At 55.2% G+C, this 19,702-nt stretch overlaps 1 protein-coding gene across 2 annotated transcripts in view; it reads right to left on the bottom strand.

Moving 5' to 3' along the window:
- Nucleotides 1-234: 234 nt before the first annotated feature.
- The window catches only part of WSCD2 (WSC domain containing 2), a 37,856-nt gene continuing 18,388 nt past the window's right edge, over nt 235-19,702 (bottom strand). For both annotated transcript variants that reach the window (XM_041003873.1, XM_041003874.1), the window contains exons 4-8: nt 17,993-18,114; nt 13,809-13,983; nt 10,042-10,206; nt 8,290-8,490; nt 235-603 (exon numbers count right to left, since the gene is read on the bottom strand). In XM_041003873.1, the coding sequence (XP_040859807.1) occupies nt 251-603; nt 8,290-8,490; nt 10,042-10,206; nt 13,809-13,983; nt 17,993-18,114 (1,016 nt within the window). In that variant the 3' untranslated portion in view covers nt 235-250. The remainder of the gene's footprint in view (nt 604-8,289; nt 8,491-10,041; nt 10,207-13,808; nt 13,984-17,992; nt 18,115-19,702) is intronic.

The following is a 19,702-nucleotide window of genomic DNA, read 5'->3' as shown; positions in this document are numbered from 1 at the left end:
GCAGTGGGCTCTGAAGGGACAACCGCAAAGTCTGGGAGACCCTGCTCAGTGGGGACTTCTACTCCTGCCACCCAGGAAAGGGGGTGGCTGTGGGACAAAGGTGGGGGTGCTGGGCTTTCTCACCCCAGAGCCTCCTTGATCATGCAGGAAACTCATCCAGGCAAACAGCAGTCGTGGGGGAACGCCCTCCCCACCCCTCAAACTGCAAGAAGAAGGTTGGGGGGCGGGGACGCCCCCGGCCGTGCTCTCATCATCTCGGGTAGTAGTCCTCGGGCACGCCCGTGAGGTTCCGCCCGCGCAGGGCCGCGTCCACTGTCTTGATGTAGGCAGCGATGGTCCTGCGCATGTCGGCCGTGTAGGGGTCGTACTCGAGCTTGCGCAGCCCCGAGCGCTTGAAGTTGCCGTCCTTCTGGCTCTCCACGCACAGCAGCCGGTCCTCGCGCACGGCCACGCCCAGCAGGCCCACCATGCGGCCCAGCTGCACGCACAGGTCCCGCTTCAGCTCCTCGAAGTGCACCACCAGCACGCGCTTGCCAAACTGCAGCCAGTCCAGCGTGTGCGTGGCCCACCACGGCGCGTAGTTCCGCACGAACTCGGGCCACTCTGCCGGGGAGAGAGACGAGGTGGTTGGCGGCCTGGGGCGACTGTCACACGCTGAGCCCCCCTACCCCACCCAGAGCTGCCGCTCCAGTCCCTGGCACCCCATCTCTCCCCTGCCTTGGGTGGGGATGGGTGGGATATGACAGTGTGCAAACCTGTCTTCGTGTGACATCTATTATTTAAACAGATATAACTTCACGTTGTAGATGATGTAACTCCTTCAGAGTTCATAATTTCTAAGTGAAACTCAAAAATTGTGTCTAACAGGGATCTCCCAGAAAGTTCAGGGAAAATGTGTGTTTTGGAGATAAAAACTGGTGTAGGCATTTCAAAGCTTGCTTTGCCCCCAAATCAGTTTATCTTGTTTCATTTTCCCCTGACGGCTTTGAAGTCCCTTCGTGTTGCCAGATGTGTGTGTTACCATGAGGCCTGAGACATGCCTCCACATGGTGGTAATGGCACGCACGCCTCCCGGGAGGTGGGGGTCAGCTTTATTTCAGATTAAACAAAGGGAAACTGAGGCACAAAGAGGCGAAGTTGGGGCTGGCACCGTCACACAGCACATGAAGCTGTGAGGTTTGCAATGCCAGCGTCCCACAGGGGTGTCGGTGGGGTCCCGGCTGCCCCACTTCCGGAAGACAGCAGAGGACGGCGGGAGGGCTTGGGCCCCCGACACCTACATGGGTAAGGAAGATCTCTCTCTCACTGGACACTTCAAATAATAGATTAATATCTTATTAACTTGCTCACGGTGCTGTGGCGCAGAGCCGGCAGTCAGGAACACGCTGACTCCCGAGTTCTTAGGTGAGCACTGCTGCCTGACGCGCTCCACATCGCTCCACCTGCACTGCTTCCCGCTCGGGTCCTCACACACTGCTGCATCCTCCCTGCTCTGCGTACCCGACCTCACCTCTTCCTGCTTCTTCCTGCCCTCCCTACCATTCGTACCTTCTCTCCTACTGTTATCGCTTCCGTATTGCTTCCTGCCGCCTTTCTACCCTTCAACACCTTCCCTCCTTACCTTCACACCTCCCGCCCCATCCTTCAACACTGTGACCCACCCCATCTCTCTCTACTCTTTCATACCTTCGCTCTGTACCTTATACCTCAGTACAATCCCGCCCTTCTCCGACCCTTATATCTTCCTTCCCTACTTTTAAAAGATTTTATTTATTTTTATTACAAAGCCAGATACACAAAGAGATCCCCAAGTGATCACAATGGCTGTGCTTTGGGGCGTCCTCCACTGCTTTCCCAGGCCACAAGCAGGGAGCTGGAGCTGGATGGGAAGTGGAGCTGCCGGGATTAGAACCGGCGCTCATTAGAGCTGGTGGGTTCGAGGCGAGGACCTTAACCACTACTCTATCACGCCGGGGGGGCCGACGCGCGGTTGCTTTTTACACTATCTTTTCTACCTGCCCTTCCTTAACTTTCACACCCTCTGCCTTACACATTCCTATCCTTGTCTAAGGTCCCTACTTTATTCCCTACTTTAAAGAAGTGAGTGGGAGATAAAATTATGTGGTCTACTCCCTATGCTTCCTCCCCTTCTAATTCATTCATTCTAGATAATTTGCCCCCTGCCCCTGGGGGCTTTATTTCCCTAGCCTTACCTAGGCCCCCCAACCCCCCAACCCCCCCCGCTTTATTTTATTATATACAGAGAGGAAGATCCTCTGTCCAATGGCTCACTCCCCAAGTGACTGCAATGGCCCGGTGCTGTGCCGCTCTGAAGCCAGGAACCTGGAACCTCCTCTGAGGTTCCCACACGGGTACAGGGTCCCAAAGCCTCCTCGACTAAGCTTTCCCAGGCCACAGGCAGGGAGCTGGATGGGATGTGGAGCTGCCGGGATCAGAACCGGCGCCCGGCGCGTTCAAGGCAAGGGCCTCAGCCGCTAAGCCACGCCGCCGGGCCCTCTGCCGGTGCTTCTTACCTTCCCTTTACCACCTTCGGATCTACCGTTATACAATCTTCAGCTGCGCTCCGACCCTTCTGCCCTTACTCTTCGTATCTCCCATCCTTTTCCTTACTCTCTCCCTGTTACTGTTCTACGCTCTCTCCCTAGGGTTCCCACCTTCTTCCACATTCCCTCCCTCCCTTCTTGACCCATTGCAATACCTTCCCTCCATTTCCTTATTCCCTCCCTCACTAGCCTTCATACATTCATTCCCTTCCCACCTTCACTATATACTTTTTTTAAAAAAAATATTTATTTTTATTGGAAAGGTGGATATACAGTGAGGAGGAGAGACAGAGAGGAAGATCTTCTGTCCGATGGTTCACTCCCCAAGCAGCCGCAATGGCCAGAGCTGAGCCAATCCGAAGCCAGGAGCTTTCTGGGTCTCCCACGCGGGTGCAGGATCCCAAAACTTTGGGCCGTCCCCAGGCCACAAGCAGGGAGCTGGATGGGAAGTGGAGCTGCTGGGATTAGAACCGGTGCCCATGTGGGATCCCAGCACATTCAAGGCAAGGACCTTCACCATTACACTATCACGCCGGGCCCCACTATATACTCTTAAACCTCCCTCCCTCCACTTCAGACAGTCACTCCCTGCCCTAATGGCTTTGCTCCTTACCCCAAGCCTTCATCCCCTGTCCTTATACCTTCCCTTGCCCCCACTTTTCCTACCATTCCTCCCTATGTTCCATCCCCTAGCTTTCATACTTTCCTTTCCTAGCCTTGCTATCTCCTCTCCATGCTTCCCGCCTCCCCACTACACCCTTATGCCTTTGTTCCCTCCCTCCTCATTTCCACCAGCACCCCATCCTTCCTGTATTCTCACCCTTCCTGCAGCCTTACCGACCCTCACTCCTCCCCTTGTACATTCACCCCACTCCGTACTATTCCTAACCTTGCACTTCCCCACTAGCCGTTTCCTCGTCTCCTTCCCTTGCTGCCTTTTCATCTCCATCCCTAACGCCTTTGCTGCAGGCCCTTCCCTTCCTTCCTCTCTACCCATCATACGCTCACTCCCTGCCCTTCCCGCCGCCCCCCACGCACATAAATCCCCCCGTCCCTGCGTCTGTTCTCACCCTGTCCTTCCTACATTGCTGGTCTACCCTCCCTGTCTGTGTATGTTAGCTCCCACTTTGCTCCCCGTCCGTTACTTCCCTCCTCCCCTTCCTACCCTCTCTCCCTACCCTTTTACCGTCCCTCTGTATCCCTAAACTTTTTTCCCTAACATTTCTTTCCATTTCCTCTCTTCTAACCGCCTTTCCTCATTAGCCTCCCACCTTGATTCCCTCCCTCACCTGTGTATCCTCCCTACTTTTCTTCTTTTCTCCTCCTGCCATTCCTACTCTTGTTTTCTTCTCTACCCACCCTTCCTCTCCTACCTGTCCAACTGCACCAGAAGAGGGCTCCACCCAAAGTGGAGCAGCTGGGAGTCGAACCTGTACTCTTTGGGGGGATGCTGGTGTTGGACTCAGGCCATGGCTTCACCCCCTGTGCCACAGGGCCAGCCCCTACACGTGCCTTTACTTTTACTGGAGTATCACACCCTATTTCATCTTTTGTTTGTGACATTGCCATGCTGAGAGGACAGGGCAGGTCACGGTTGAAATTGGGTGGATGCTTTTGGGACTGACTTGAAACAACAGTTAGAGGGAACTCTCCTGGGTAGTCCTGGCAAGGGCCGCCCGGACAGAGGAGCCAGCACCTGCAGCTGCTGAGGCTGCAGAGGAAGGCTTTGGGACCAGGGAACTGGAGCCCAGCTGCTTCCTACAAAGCAGGTGCGGGGCCACAGGCCCTCTGCTTCTGGTGTGTGCTACACTCTCCAGTGCCCTCCAGAGGGAACCACAGGAATTGATCTGCCAAGTCCAGTCTTGGAGCCCCTTGGTGGGTGGTGGAGACCCACGCTCTCTCCAGGAGGCAGCAGGGCAGCACCCTCTGGACCAGGCCAGGGTGTAGGCCCAGTGCTTTCCCTGGCACTGGCAACCTGGCGCCTGCCCCTGCCACCGCCTGGTGCTTGGCAGGGTTTCCAGGAATGGCTGTTGAGCAAAATTGAAATTCCCAGCTGCCAGATTGCAGTGTGATCAAGGGCTCCTTTCCCGGGCAGAGCACATTGGGATCTGTAGGGAGCACTGCTCCGCCCCGCTCCCCGGAACCCCACGGCTGCTTGGGAGATATTTCTGCTGCTAAGGGTCTTGTTTTTCATTCTTAACATAGATTATTTATGGCGACTCTGGCTAATTGGGCCCATACTGTTTGAATGGTTTTAAGGCCAGATGTAGCTGAGCGATTAGAGAAGATTGGGATGGGGGTTGGGGGATGTGGGGAGAGCTGTGTCACCAGTTCAGAAGGCTGCACCCTCCTGAGGCACCTTCCAGTATCCCTGGTGGTCCAGGACTGCTGCTCCCTGCCCAGGGAGCAGACCGGGTTATAGAGATGGTGCTGTGTGTGGTTCCTCTGGGCCTTCTGAGATGGTTGGGGGTCCCTCTGGGCAGAGCAGGTGCCCTCCCCGTGGACAAGGGTAGGGTATGGAGGAGCTGTGTCTGTGGGGATGGCACAGCTCCACAGGACTCTGGCCTGGGGATGCATGCTGCCTGAGCACCTGCTAGGTGTCAGAGGCTGCACTGGGTGTCGCGCATGAAGAATCTCATTGCAGTGACAGTCTAGACCTGTTTTAGAGACAGGGGCCAGGACGCTCAGAGGCATGAAGCACAGTGTGTGCCCAGGCATAATCCTAACCTTCACCCAGCTGAGCCTGGCCATGGTTCCGACAGCCTCAGCCAGAGCACCTGACCCCACCAGCTCTGGGGAGGCCCGATCCCCAGGCCCCCTGTGAGAACCGAGTGTGCTCAGATACATCTTGGTCACCAGACTGCCAGGCTTTAGAACCCAGCTCCTCTCCATGTGGCCTTGGGCCTCAGTTTCTCCACCCACAAGATGGCAGTGCCAATCCTATCCTCCCCTACCCCCAGAAGGCTAGAAGCAGGATCAGACCTACAGAGATCCTGGTGTGGGAGCTGGGACACAGGAAGTGCCTGACACATGCCAGTTAAGCTCATCTGCGTCACGCAGGACACCCCCACAGGCCCCATTATTTCGCTCTCAGCTTCTTCCCTAAAACACAATAGAGATTTGGCAGTCTCTGCACCAGGTGTGTGCCCAGCTCGTGTCCCTTTAGCAAAGCTTCCTGACTTGGAGCTCCTGAGTCACCAGGCTGGAGAAGAGAATAAGCGTTAACAACAAAAGCCCCTGATTAGCTCCGGATTCCCAGGAGTTGTTGGGTGGGAGAGGCGCGCTGAGCGTGGAGCTGGGCTGATGGGGCTGGTTCTGCCGGAAACACCACCACGCAGGTGTGCCCAGCTGTGGGGAGCCTGCCCTCCACCACTGCTCTGTCTTGTCATTGATGGCAGGAACAGGGGGCCCTGATTAATAGCTCGACTGTACTTAATTCCCCACAGAATCATTAAACACAGGATCCGTTTCATTAAACAGATCCAGGAGAATTCACCTTGTGTAATCACAGCACATAAAATTTTGCTTTGGCCTCACTCCAGGGAGACTGTAAAATTAACGTTATGGAACCAAAAGTGGGGAGGGCGTGGGAGCCTGGACTCTGCCGGACTTGGGAGTGGGATCGGGGCTGGGGGGGGGGGAGTGGTGAATAGGTCACCAACTGGGTGACCTCCCCTAGCTCTGCTAGATTCTCAAATTGGGAAGTGCACCACCTCTGATGGGGCTCTGGTTCAAATGCAGATTCTGACCCGGGAAGCTTGGGCTGAGGCTCTGCCAGGGGGACAGGCAGGCAGCCAGCCCAGCAAATAAGATGCCCATATCCCACATCGGGGTACCAGGGTCCAATGCCCACCTCTGGACTCTAGCTTCCTGCTGGTACACACCCAGGGGGATGGGGGAACAACAGTGGCAACCCAAGTCACTGGGGGACCCGGATGGAGCTGCCACTCCCAGCTTCAGCCCTGGCCCAACCCTGGACTTTCTGGAAATGAATGAGTAGATAGGGTCTATCTGTCATTCTCTCTCTCCAATAACAAGTTTAAAAATCAGCCCAACACAACAATACAACAACCATGTATGTCAGTGCTGTGGGTTCACAGGCTACACTTGGGCCATCCTTGCTCAAGGACAGAAGGCTGAACCTCACGCCTAGAACTGCTGCTGCACCACGGGGGCGTGGGGTGTGTGTGTGTGTGTGTGTGTCGGCGGGGCCCAAGAATCTGCATCTCTAGCAAGCTCACAGGAGGTCATGCTGCTGCTGCTGCTGCTCCAGAGGCTGGAAAGCAGGGACTGCTGCTCCAGTCCCCAGGGGCTCCAGTGGTGAGAGAAAATGCCTGGGTGCAGCCCAGGGATCAGCTCCTCAGGGAAGGTGCTTGGCAGCCATGGAAACTTGGGCCAGGCTTGGAGGGGCTGCTGGGACCCCGGGATGAGACGATTGTGCCACACGGCCCTTCCCTGGGCGTCCGCTGCGGCAGCTTCCAGGCTCTGCCTGCCCCAGCTCCTCCTGTAGTGCTGCCCTTCTCCAGCAGTCTTAAGAGACTGGTGGCTGTGAGACAAGGCAGGCATTGTGGCTCGGTGGGTTTAGCCATCACTTGCGACGCCCATACCTCAGAGTGCCCCCTTAAGTCCTGACTACTTTATTTCCTGTCCAGCTCTCTGGTAATGCACCGGAAATCAGCAGGTGGTGGTCTAAGGACCTGACGCCCTGCCAACTCCATGGGAGACTAGGATGGAGCTCCTGGCTGTAGCCTGCCTGGCCTGGCCCAGCCGTGGCCACTGCGGCCATTTGGGGAGCAAATAAGCAGATGGAAAGAGTTCTTTCTCCCTCTTCCAAAGAAATTAATTTCTAAAAGAAAAATCTTTAAAACCGCTTAGAAGGATGATCTGATACTAAGCCAAGGAGCTTGAGGGATAGGTGAGCAGCCCGGCCAGGAATGAGCAGAGCCTGGGGGCTGAGATGTGGGTTTGAATCCCAGCTCTGTTAGCTGCGGGGGGGCCTCAGCTTGGCAGCTTGCTCACCTGGAAAAGGGAGTGACAGTGGCAGCCTCACTTCCCCGCCTTGTGTGACTGAGCCTGAGGTGAGAGGGTGAGCAGTGCGTGACCACACAGGGGCTCCAGCCTCCAGGGACCTGGTGAGCTCAGCACCTCCCCAGCAGGGTGTCCACACCTGTGGTTCTCAGCCCTGCCTGTCTGTGGGAAGCCCTGTCTGCCTCCACTCCAGTGACGGTCCAGGATGCAGCCCAAGGATGGGATTTGAAGTGCCAGAGATGAGGACCAGTTGCTCAGCTGGTCTCCTGGGACCCCTGAGGTTGTGACACACAATCTGTTCCCCCCGCACCCCTCACACACGCTCCTGCCATTTGCACCCACAGCTGTGGCAGCCTGGCTCCGCCCCACATTTGCTTCTGACAGTTCTGTAACTAAATCATCCAAGGGCTTTTTCATTCTGGGGATAAATAAACGTCATCACTTTCCTAACTTCCACCCCTTCCCTTGAGAGGAGAGGTGAGGCCGAGATGAGCTGAGGAATCAGGCTCCCCTCCGCGCCCTTCAAGTGATGGGGGTAGGGGCACAGCAGGTCGGGCAGGCCTGAATCGATGACATTGATGAGAAGGTGTGCTGGAGGAATGACTGATTCTCCCATGAGAAATCGCTCAGTCCTGGCCACCCAGGACTACATCGGCCCTCCTCCCCCAGACCCTACAACACCCCGCCCCAGTGGTACCTTTGCCTCTCCAGTGCGCATGGGCGGCAAAGCCGATGTGGCCACCGTACTTGCGGTTGAACTCGGCCATGAGGGCCTTGTAGGGGTTTCGGATAAGCAGGATGGCGGCGTCGAAGGCCTCAATCTCCTTCTGGCCGCTCTCGTGCGTTTTGATGCAGATGGTCCGTCCACTACGCCAGTGGTCCCGCTCGCCTTTGAACCCTGACCCGAGGCCAGGAATGGGGAGAGGAGGAGCACAGCGGGTTAGCCAGGCAGGTGTAGGAGGCAAGAAGACCACCCCACCCCCTGTGAGCTGCCCCTGGATTCCTGTGCTGGCTCACTCACATTTTTCCTCAACACCTTCCTTGTACCAGGCCTAGTGCTACAAGGAGAGACACAAATCTGCCCGCCACCTGGCAGGGGCATCACTATTTTTTTTCAGTCAGAATCTTCAAATAACAATGCAAATTTTAAGGAGAAGCCTGGCTACAGAAGAGGAGTGTGTTGGCTACAGGGACGGGTGACGGGGTAGCTGGTTCCTCTCTGAGGGGATTCTGCACTCCATCCCCACCGCGGTGGGGCGTGGCCATGCGATTTTCTTTGGCCGATAGATTGAGGAGAGTTTCCAAGATGTATCCTGTCTCTGCCCAGGCTTCTGTGCCATCGCCAAGTGGAGGACAGGCAGTGCAGGGTCAGTACCGGTCCCAGGGGAAGGGAGGCAACAGAACAGGTGAGTCCTTGGTCTGCAGTCCCGCTGAAATCCGGGCTCCCCAGGGAGGACGTGAGGGGAAGCGCTGAAGCTGAGAGATGAGCCAGAGGAGTGAGAGGTGGGCAGGGAGCGGGACAGCAGGTGCCAAGGCCTGTGCTGGGTGGAGAGAATGAATGCGGCCCAGGCGAGCGACTGCCGAGGCAGCCCAGGGGGTGAGTGGGCAGTGTGAGGCCGGACGGCGTGGGGGAAGAGGGCGATGATGAGGCCGTCCTAGCCCGGAGAGACCCAGCGGCCGTCAGAAGGATTTAAGTGAAGGGAAGGAGAGCCGTGCCCAGGTGTTCATTTCAAAGGCTCAGGAACTATGAAGCTCAGACACACTAGGCTGTCACTTTCAATCAACCCACTGAAAACAAAACGAAACAAAAACACGGTGTGACTCTGGGCAAGTTCCCTCTCCTGCCAAAGCCGTTTCTACATCCGGGTGGTGGCGTGACCATCCCACCGCTAGGTGTTCCCGAGCAGAGTAAATAAGAACACAGCACCTGGCACTGCTCTCCTGGAGGGTAAGGACACATTAGGCCATCTGAGCCCACGGCAGTGCCTGGCACACGGCAGGTGCTCCATACATGCCCACTAGAGACCACATGTTAGGGCTGCATCTGGGACACAGCAACGCTGTGTCACCATGCAGGAGCACCTACTGGATGACCACTGGTGAATGGCGGGGGCTCACCAACTGTTCCCAGAGTGGCTGTGCTTATGTGCACCTGTGCAAAGTACCGGGTCCATGGTCAGGAGAAACCGGTGGGGCGCCCAGCTCATAGCAGGTGCTTAAGGAAGTGGGGACCTAAATGGAGGTCAGGTACAGGGGCTTCTTCCATGTCCGTCACTGAACTGACACAGGTGACCTGGGACGTGTTTGTGGTATATAAAGGGAGGGAAGGGACCGAGCACACAGCAGGGCTCCGTACACACGCCCAGGGCAGCTGGCGGCACTCAGCAGGGGCAGGTGGAGGCAGGTGCAGGCTGTCGTCTCGACCCCACTTCCTCCTCCGTCTCCTCACCTTTGTTGTAGAGGGAGCCATCGAAATAGTAGCTGCCAGTGTAGAAGCCGGTGGCCAGCTCGATGAGGTGGCGAGCCCACGTGTTGCCGGCGCCCGGGAAGCTGGCCAGCGCGATGAGCTGCTTGGACTTGGCGGGAAGGAACCTTCGGTCCATGCAGCGATTGTCTGCAGAGGGAGGGGCACACAGGGTGGCAGCATCGGCGGTGGGGGGATGTGCACGTGTCACCTCTCCCAAAGCCGCTAGTGTCTGGAGTTGCAGCCCTGACCCTTCTCAGCTGTGCGACCCGGCACCAGGATGGAGGCTTCAGGGGGCCTGCCCTGTGCCAAGCAGGCTGCCCACATCTGGTTGAGGTGAGGGTCAAGTGAGAGAGTGCGTGAACAGGACAAAGCAGTGGCTTACTTAGCACACGGTGGGGATTGGTGCGGGTCAGGTAGGAGGATCGGCCTTCTCTCCAGCCTCAGTTTTTCCCCAAGCAGAGTGGGTCTCTCACATTCTCCCCCTCCCAGACTGGAACTCTCGGGGCTGTCACGTACACGGGGGGTCCAGTCCAGGGCTCTTAGCCGGCCGCAGGCCTGGCCCCGTCCATCCGTCCTCCCCTGCCAAGCACCTCCCTTCACTTCCCCCTCCATGCTCTGCTCCTTGCTGACCTGGTACCTTCCTGCCTGCCGTCCCCTTCGCCCTGTCAGCGGGATGACTCTGTCCTCCCCCTCGGCCTGCCTCGCGGGGCTGTAATTACTGTGCCCGTCTCCTCCACATCTCTTAACACAGCGGTAACTCAAGCCACTGGTCACACGCTGCTTCCCACCAGGGCTCTGTTCTGAGGAGTTAGGTGATTGTGTCACGTGAACAGCAGAGAGCGGGGAGCTGCTGGGTCAGAACTCCTGCCAGTGCGGAGCTCTGCTGACTCCCCGTGAGATACGGTGTGAGCGAGTGCTCACTTAATGGTCCTCGGACGGGAGGATGAGGGCTCTTTCAATGATTCAGTAATGTATATAGTGTTAATACTATTCAGTGCTCAGAAGGGGCAGCTGTTGTTTTCCCATAACTCTCAGTCTCCTCCTCTGTGAGATGGGTTGGGGCTGGTGAGTGTCGTTCTGGTACTCTTGGCTCACTGGAATCTCAGGGACCTTCACGTAGCACTGTTGTCATCCTTCATGGGAAGCACAGCCCCAGCACCCGCCCTGCAGCCCTGTGGAGCTGGGGAAGGCACAGTGGGCTCTTCGGTCCCTCCAGGAGAGGTAGCTCTGGGGAAGGAGCCCACATCCGGGGCTGTAGGTCCCAGTCCTGCCTCTGTCACCCTGGGCACCTCAGTCCTTCCTTGTCATTCCCAGGAAGGCAGGCACACCTCCCTCCTCCCCTGCCCTCTCTTCTCCTCTCCCCTGTCCACGTGTCTCAAGCCTTCCTCCATCTATCCCGCCCCCTGCCTCCCACATCCGCTCAGTTACACTCAGTTACACTGGCATGCAAACATGCAGAGAGCCCCAGGATGTGCAGCAACCCCTTTCTAGCACCCGTGACCCCCCCCATCACTTCCAGCAGAGCTGTCCGCATCTCCCGCTCCCACTCCATGTGCCCCTCAATCCTTGTGTGTTCCCCCTCGCTGCTGCTCCCTTGCCAGAAACAGTGCTTGTTCAGGTCCCCAGGGACCTCCCAGCATCAAGCCCAGCCCAGCCGCCTCCTGAGACCACCCATTACTATGCCCTTCGGTAACTCCTTCCCAAGATTTTACTTGTGTCTGCCCTGTGCTGTTAGCTGTCCTTTATCGAAGTCACATGATGTGCCTCATTGCATTCTAACCACAGCTCCCAAAAGAGATTTGAAGTACTAAATTAAGTTCCAGTTTGGCTTCTTATTTGTTGGCTATCCTTGAAATAATGGGCCTCAGTTTCCTGATCTGTAAACTGGGACTATGGAGTAGTGATGATGGCCTGAGGGGGTCAGGAAGGCTGAATTCAAGAATGAATATTGAGGGTCCAGCGTGATAGTGTAGTGGTTAAAGTCCTCGCCTTGCATATACCAGGATCCCATATGGTCCCCAGTTCTAATCCTGGCGGCCCCACTTCCCATCCAGCTCTCTGCTTGTGGCCTGGGAAAGCAGTCGAGGACAGCCCAAAGCTTTGGGACCCTGCACCCACGTGGGAGACCTGGAAGAGCTCCTGGCTTTGGATTGGCTCAGCTCCAGCCGTTGCGGCTGCTTGGGGAGTGAAACACCGGATGAAAGATATTCCTCTCTGTCTCTCCGCCTCTCTGTATATCTGCTTTTCCAATAATAATAATAAAAAAAATCTTAAAAAAATATTAAGAGCCTGGTGTGGTAGCCTAGTGGCTAAATCTACACCTTGCAAGCACTGGGATCCCATATGGGCATCAGTTCGTGTTGCGACAGCTGTTCCACTTCTCATCTAACTCCCTGTTTATGACCAGGAAGAGCAGTAGAGGATAGTCCAAAGCCTTGGGACCCTGAACCTGCATGGGAGACTTGGGGGAATCTCCTGGCTTCAGCTCAGCTCAGCTCTGGCCATTGTGGCCATCTGGGGAGGGCTATGTTTGCTATTACTTGGAAAGGCAACAGAAAGAAAGCAAGGTTGGGGAAATGAAGGAATGCATACTCATGTAGATTCATCAAAGAGTTAGCAAATGGCAGATCTGTGCGTATAGGAGTGTTCCCTATGTAATTTTTTGGATTTTCCTGTAAGTTTGAAAAAAAATTATTTATTTTTATTGGAAAGGCAGATATACAGAGAGGAGAGACAGAGAGGAAGATCTTCCGTCCAGTGGTTCACTCCCCAAGCGGCTGCACACCTTTGGGCCCAACTTCCTCCTCCTCATGTCCCAGAAGCCAGCCCGCTGTGTAGGAAATGTTCTTTGCCTTGTGGGTTCCTGGCGGGGACCTTGGAATCAGAGGCCTAAATGGAAATTTCTTCCATAGACGGTAAACCTAGAGACTTCCTTGTGATGGAGGTTCCTGCAAGGCGTGGTATCCACCCTCTCCCAAGCGTCTCCCATCCTTTGTGACGTGTGACTCGGCACAAGAGGTTTTCATTGGGTCATTTCAGACACTGTGCTTCCAGGTCAGTCCCGCACAGTTCTGAGTCTCCACTACAGCAGGCATGCTGACTGGTCCTGCCCCCTAAGAGAGCTGAGGGGATCACAGAGGACTCCACCCTGAGTCTGGCCCCGAGGAAGAATGAGGAACCCAAGTGCTGCTTCCCTGTCCTCACCATCCTCACCATCTTCATCATTTCATACTCATCGTCACCACTAGATCATCATCAACTACCATCATCACGACCATCATCTTGCCTGGAAGTCCCGCGAGATACAAGAGGACTAAATGGGAGGACACAGAAAGCTAGGAAGGAGGGAGAGGAAGAGCTCACACACAGATTGACAGAATACTACAACGGAATGGAACTCAGAGGTCAATAACACAAGACTCCATTTTGCAGATAGGAAACTGAGGCCCAGGAGTGGGGAACTGGTTGACCGAGGACCGTATGGAGGATCTGTACTGCAGCCAGCAGGAGGCTGGAGGTCTTTTTCTCTAGCCTGTCTCACTGGCCCCTTCCTGGGCAAAGGGCCAGCAACAGCACTCACTGGCCAGGGCAGAGATGATACCCACCCTGGGGTGCTGGGCCCCTCCAGGACCTCTAAGCCAGGCCACGCCCTCTGCCCTCCAAGCTCATGGCATCCCCTTCTTGCTATAGACCTTAGGGAATGGACCGGGAGGAGGGCCGCTGGGGGCCCTGCGGGAGGCTGGGCTTACCTTGCACCTGTGTCTGGTACACAATGAAGTGACTGGGAGTCCCGCAGCTCTCAAACTCCTCAGCGCTGCACTTCTGAGCACACAGCTGCTCATCCTCTCTCTCATGCAGCGGGAATCGGGTGGTGGGGAAACCACAGTGGCAGGCGGTGCCCGCGAGGGCCGCCAGTGGGTACTCCTGAGGACCGAACAGGAGAAAACTTGAAGTCACCACATCCCTGGACCAGCCTGGGCTCCACACATCCCAACAGTCCCCTCTCTGCCCTGCCCAAAGTGGGGTCCTCAAACTTCACCTGAGAACCTGCTATCAACTCGCTTCTTCATACCTAATGTTTAAAGGACATTTTGTTGGAAATGCAGTTTATGCATCAAGAAATGTACACAGGTGAGTGAGATTCTGTGCTCTGAGCACATTCACAAACAACACGCAAATCAAGAACAACACTGCGCTAGCAGCCCAAGGGGCCTCACTATTCCCCCTGCTCCCTTTTCTTTATACGTAGGATAAAGAGTGTGTCGTCAGTCACAGTGTCTGATTCAGTGAAGCAGTATTTATGATTTAATACCAAATGAGATGTCAGCCACCCAGTTTTCATACTCTGTATACTAACATAGACAAGTAAGGGAAAACGCGTGCTATCTATCCTTCCATCCTTTCATTTCACCCAGTGACTGCCAGTTGCATCCATTTCTTTGTGTGTGAATGTCAGGATTTCATCCTCCCCCCACTTTTTTTTTTAAATAGCTGAATAATATTCTGTTGCCTATATGTCCACATTCTTCTCTATCCACTTGTCAGTGGATGGATAGCCATGTTGATTCTGTATCCGAGCTGTTGTGAGTCGAACTGCCGTCCACAAGGGAGGGGGTATCCCCCTCACAGGCTGGCTGCGTGTCCCCAGGATCAATGAAACTGGAATTTCACAGGAAATGTGATGTCATTACCTCAGGTACTTCTTACGGACGAGTTGCATTTCCAGTGAGTGAATGCAAGAACTAAAGACTACAGGGCTTCGATTCACTGCAGATAAAAACACTTTTTTATGATTTGCTCATCTGGGTAATCCTCAGCCTGCAAGTGGGATCCCATAGGGGCGCCGGTTCATGTCCCAGCGGCTCTACTTCCCATCCAGTTCCCTGCTTGTGGTCTGGGAAGGCAGTCAAGGATGGCCCAAAGCCTTGGGACCCTGCATCCGCATGGGAGACGTGGAGAAGGCTCCTGGCTTCAGATCGGCTCAGCTCCAGCTAATGCAGCCATTTGGGGAGTGAGCCAGTGAATGGAACTTCTCTGTCTCTCTCCTCTGTAAATATAACTTTCCAATAAAAATATTTTAAAAAAATTGAATGGATGCTCACTCACTCACTTGTCGTTACTCCCTGAACATACAGCATGACAACCATGGACACTGGGTCAGGAATTCAGTGTAATCTGGAGACACTTTATGAGCGAGGCATCAGGAACCTAAACACCCTCAGATTCGGGGCACTGCAGGGGGCTTGGAACCAATCCCCCACGGCTCCTGAGCAAAGACTTTAATTAAATTCTACCTGGGCACTCTCAGCTGTCACGGTGCTGAGCCTGAGGCTGGCTCCACCTTCTCTGCAGAAGGGAGATTAGTGGAGGAGAGAGACATTAAAGGCACTTTAGCATGGAGACTGAGCTGTCTCCTGGAGGACTTGAAAGAGAATTGAGAAAGCAATGGCTCTCTCAGCATCCTGCAGCATTCCACGGTAAATGCCCCCATGGTCTGACAGAGAGAAAGTGTCTGTGCTTGGGTAGAGCTGTCTGAATCTGCTCTTTCAAGCCAAGGAGATTGATACCCACACGTGTGCAGGGTTTCTTGAGAGAGCTGCTCCTGATGACTTCATCTGTTCTAAGGAATACTCACCTAGGAGTAGCGTGGACCTGAGGCTTTGGGAGCAAGAATCTGTCCTCGTCCAATTTGCTTCTAAACCATACCCACAGTGCAGAGTTCTGCCTGGTGGTGGGGATAATTGGGTGGCAAATCAAGGTCACACCTATGGATATGGCTGGATCCACTGAGACTTTCACAATTGGTTTAGTCTCTTTCTTTCTAACGGATATTAAATATGACTTGTGGTGCCTAGCTGGAGAGAGGAGAGAGAGGAAGGTAAGGGGAAGAGAGAGAGGAGGAGACAGAGGCAGAGGAGAGAGCAGGGAGGGACAGTGTTCGGCAGGAGGCTCTACATGAGCCATGACTGACGGCATCATTTAAATTTTTTTTTCTTAAATTTTTATTGGAAAGTCATATTTAAATAGAGAAGGAGAGACAGAGAGAAAGATCTTCTGGAGCAGCCAGGACATGAACTGGTGCCCATATGGGATCCCGGCAGATGGAAGGTGAGGATTTAGGGACTAGGCTGATGGTATCTTGTAATAGCACACATGACGCCTCCCCTGACCTGCCTCTCCCACATGGCACCAGCAACTCCATGTTCCCCCCATTCAGCCTGTTCAGTCTCTCCTTTGGTCCCAAGGAGATCAGAGGATCCTGGGCGGGGAGCGGGGGTGCTTCCTGTGCACCCACACACACCTGCGCTCATCTCCCTCAGTGACACAGGCTAGCCTGTGGCCTCACCATTCTCTGAGTGTTTGTCCCCTCGCATCTGGCCCATCTCCTCTGGGGCCCTCAGGGAGTGAGACACCTGCACTTGGGGAGGCAGGGAGCTCTTGTCCAGGAGAGCGAGCGGGGATAAGCAATGGCCGTGCCTCCTCCAACCTCATGGCCTTCATTCCCCACCTTCTGGGATGCCTGTAGGGGTACAGGGAGCACTGGGGAGATGCTGGGTGATTGGAAATGGCTGGGTTGCCCGCGCATGGCCCCAGGAGGCCTCTCTGTGGCCACCTGAGCCTAGAGTCTGCCCTGGGTGTCAACCCCAGCTCTGCCGCTCTCTGGGAGCAGTTTCACCTGAGTCTTTTTTCTCAGTTGTGAATGGGGATAAAGATTTCCTATATGTGTGTGTGTTGGGGCAGGGAGAGAGGCAGCAGCACCATGGTACAGCAACCTAAGCCTCTACCTGCAGTGCTGCCCTCTCATATAGGCACCAGTTCAAGTCCCAGCTCCAACCCAGCTCCTTGCTAATGTGTCTCGGGAAGCAGAGGAAAAGGACCCCTGAACCCATATGAAAGACCCAGAAGAAGGTCCTGGCTTCAGACCAACCCAGTTCTAGCCATTGCAGCCATTTGGGGAGTGAACCAGAAAGTGGAAGATCTCTCTCTAATTCTGCCTTTCCAATAAAAATAATTTTTAAAAAAGTTATTCCATGCTTAGGATGATTGGGAGAAAAAAACCATAAGAGCCTGGTGCAAAGGGGCTGCATGGAGGATTTTGTCAGCAAGCAGCTGCCCCTTGGGCCTCCTGGTCCAGAAACATCAGTAAGAAACAGCCAGGCAGGAAGACTCAGGCCAGGAGAGGGCAGCCAGGAGGCGGGTGAGGTCTGAGCACTCAGGAGGCGCCCACCTAAATGCCAGCGCCCTGTAGGCTGGAGGCCAGCTCAGCGCTGAGCCTGGGGCCTGGCACGGGGTGACGTCTCGCTAAATCTTCACAGAGTACAGACATGAGACGTCTTACCAACGTTCCAAGGTGGAGAAGAGACAGTTCTGTGCTGGACACTCACGTGACTGGCTCATCCTGAGGGAACACTGGGGTTCCTCAGATCGGCTGGGTGCCGATTGTGGGTTCAGTGCTCTGCTGGGGTTAGGGTGGAAGGATGCACCAAGTGTGCCAGGTCCCTTAGTGGACAGTCAGCTGATAAGGATGTGAGGCTCAGAGAGGGCTTTGTGAATCACTCGACTGCAGTGCTATCCAGGGCCTGGGCATTGTCCCGGCCCTACCTCTGCTTGCACACCTGCAGGGCTGGGGAGCTCACTCTGGCTTGAGGTGAGACTGTCCTTGCCTGTAGCTGGCAATCTTCCAGGTCTAGTTCAAATGCCACCTTCCTTCTGGAGCTTTCCCTGCTGTCAGAGAAGACGCTTCCGCGAAGGCAGGGAAGCCCTGCGACCTCATCCCTCCTGGATCCATAGGCAGCAACTGTCACATCCCTCTCCCCATCACAAATCATCATCAGTAACCATCCTGTCACTTCCCCAACTGGGCGTCCCGTTCCTTCTGCTGTTCCACACCGTCCCCCAACCCAGCTCCCCGCGAGCAAAACCTGCCCCTCACCTTCTCTGTGCAGAGATCCACGCACTTGTCCACGGACATGTTCGGCATGGCGGCCGTCACAGGCAGGGCCAGGGAGAGGTTATCGGGTCTGCGGAAGCAGCCTCGGAACACAGCGCTTCCATCTGAGGAGCCAGAGGGAGAAGGAGCGGTCAGACCTAGCAGGAGTCAAACCTGGATGAGAGGTGCCAATGGTGACTGCTGCTGACTCATGGCAGGAGGTCCATCTAGGGCTTAGTCCACTCCCTTCCTCACGTGCAGTGGGAACAGAGGTCAGGCCATGCAGTGACACTCAAGCCTGTTCTCCAGAGAGCATCCAAGGAGGGAGGAGGCCCCACTGGAAGGCTCCCACAGCTGAGGCCTCACTGGCCCAGTCCGCAGAGGAAAACCATCCTCCAGAGAAACACTGGACAGCCTTCTATTCTGTGGCCTGGGGTACTCGGAGGAAGCCCTGTAAGGTGGTACAGAGGAAGAATTAATGATGCTAAGAGATTACGCTGGGTAAGTGAGGGCGGGGGTGGTGGGAAGGGGTGTCAGGGCCAATGGTTTACAGCCAAGAGGCAGGTGAACCTTTTGCTCCACGAGAAAGTTGTGCTGATGCTAACTCAGGTCCTGGGGCACTGACATGTTGGCCTCATTCTGAGAAACAATGGTGCTTGTCTCCCGTCTTTGGATTCCACTAGTGTTCACTGGACCCCTGCCGAGGTCAATGCCAGACCCCATGCTAGGCACGTGGGAACCCATCTTAGTCTTTCTAGGAGTCAGGTATGGTAGGTGCTGTGGCTAGCTCCATTTATAGATGAGAAAACTGAGGCTCAAGGAGGCCTGCTGGTTTCCAGGGTCACAGAGCCATCACATGGCAGAGTAAGATCAAAGCCAGCTTTTTCAGTCTCCCAAGACTGGGCTTCTTCCCAATAATTACCACACTAATCCTGTTACCAGGAACAGATGCTTATGTTAACGTGTTGGTGTTGCCTGTGTTGATCCCAGGCTAACTGCCAGGAGCTGGGCTGGGGAGTCACCCATGTTTACAGGTGAGGAAACTCGAGGTCTGGAGAGCTGAAGCCCACCAGGTAAGGTGACACAGGTCACCTCCCAGGCGAGACCCAGGATCTAAATCCATCCTAAATCCAAGATCTTTGTTGATGATATGGTCAAGTTCTCTCCATGTGCCAGGCATCCTGTGTGCTTAATGCATCTTAGTTAATGGAACTCCCCTGGTCCCCACCAGGAACATCCCACTCTCCCTAGTAAACAGAAGGGTTAAGAGAGGCTTGGCGCCAGGGGGCCGTGTGGGGGAGGCAGGATAGAACCAGCCCAGCAGTGTCTGAACTCCAAGTCTGTGCACCTGCTCCAGCAGTCTCTACAAGGCAGGGGCTGGACTGTGTCATTGTCCTTCCTCCCCCTGCCCTCAGCACCCATCCTGCTCTAGGCTACACAGTTCATTCAGGAATTCAGGGCTGTCACTCCCAGGGCCCTGGACACCAAGGTCGGACTCTCTGTAAACATCCCCTAGAGGTACGGAGCTTGACCCTGAGTCTCCGGAGACTCTGCCACACGTACTGTCCCAAGATCCCCTGGACTCATCACGGGCAGCGACGTGGAGGGCTGGAGCCAAGGGAGGACCCTTTGGGGCTGGCTCAGGGGAGTCTTGGAGTCCCCATACAGGACTAAGCAGAAATCAAAGTCAAGTCAAAAGGGGAGGTGAAGGGT

The sequence above is a fragment of the Ochotona curzoniae genome, unplaced genomic scaffold (assembly GCF_017591425.1).
Source record: "Ochotona curzoniae isolate NIBS_2020 unplaced genomic scaffold, NIBS_Ocur_1.0 scaffold_274, whole genome shotgun sequence".
NCBI lineage: Eukaryota > Metazoa > Chordata > Mammalia > Lagomorpha > Ochotonidae > Ochotona > Ochotona curzoniae.
This window is presented reverse-complemented; position numbering and strand designations above follow the sequence as displayed.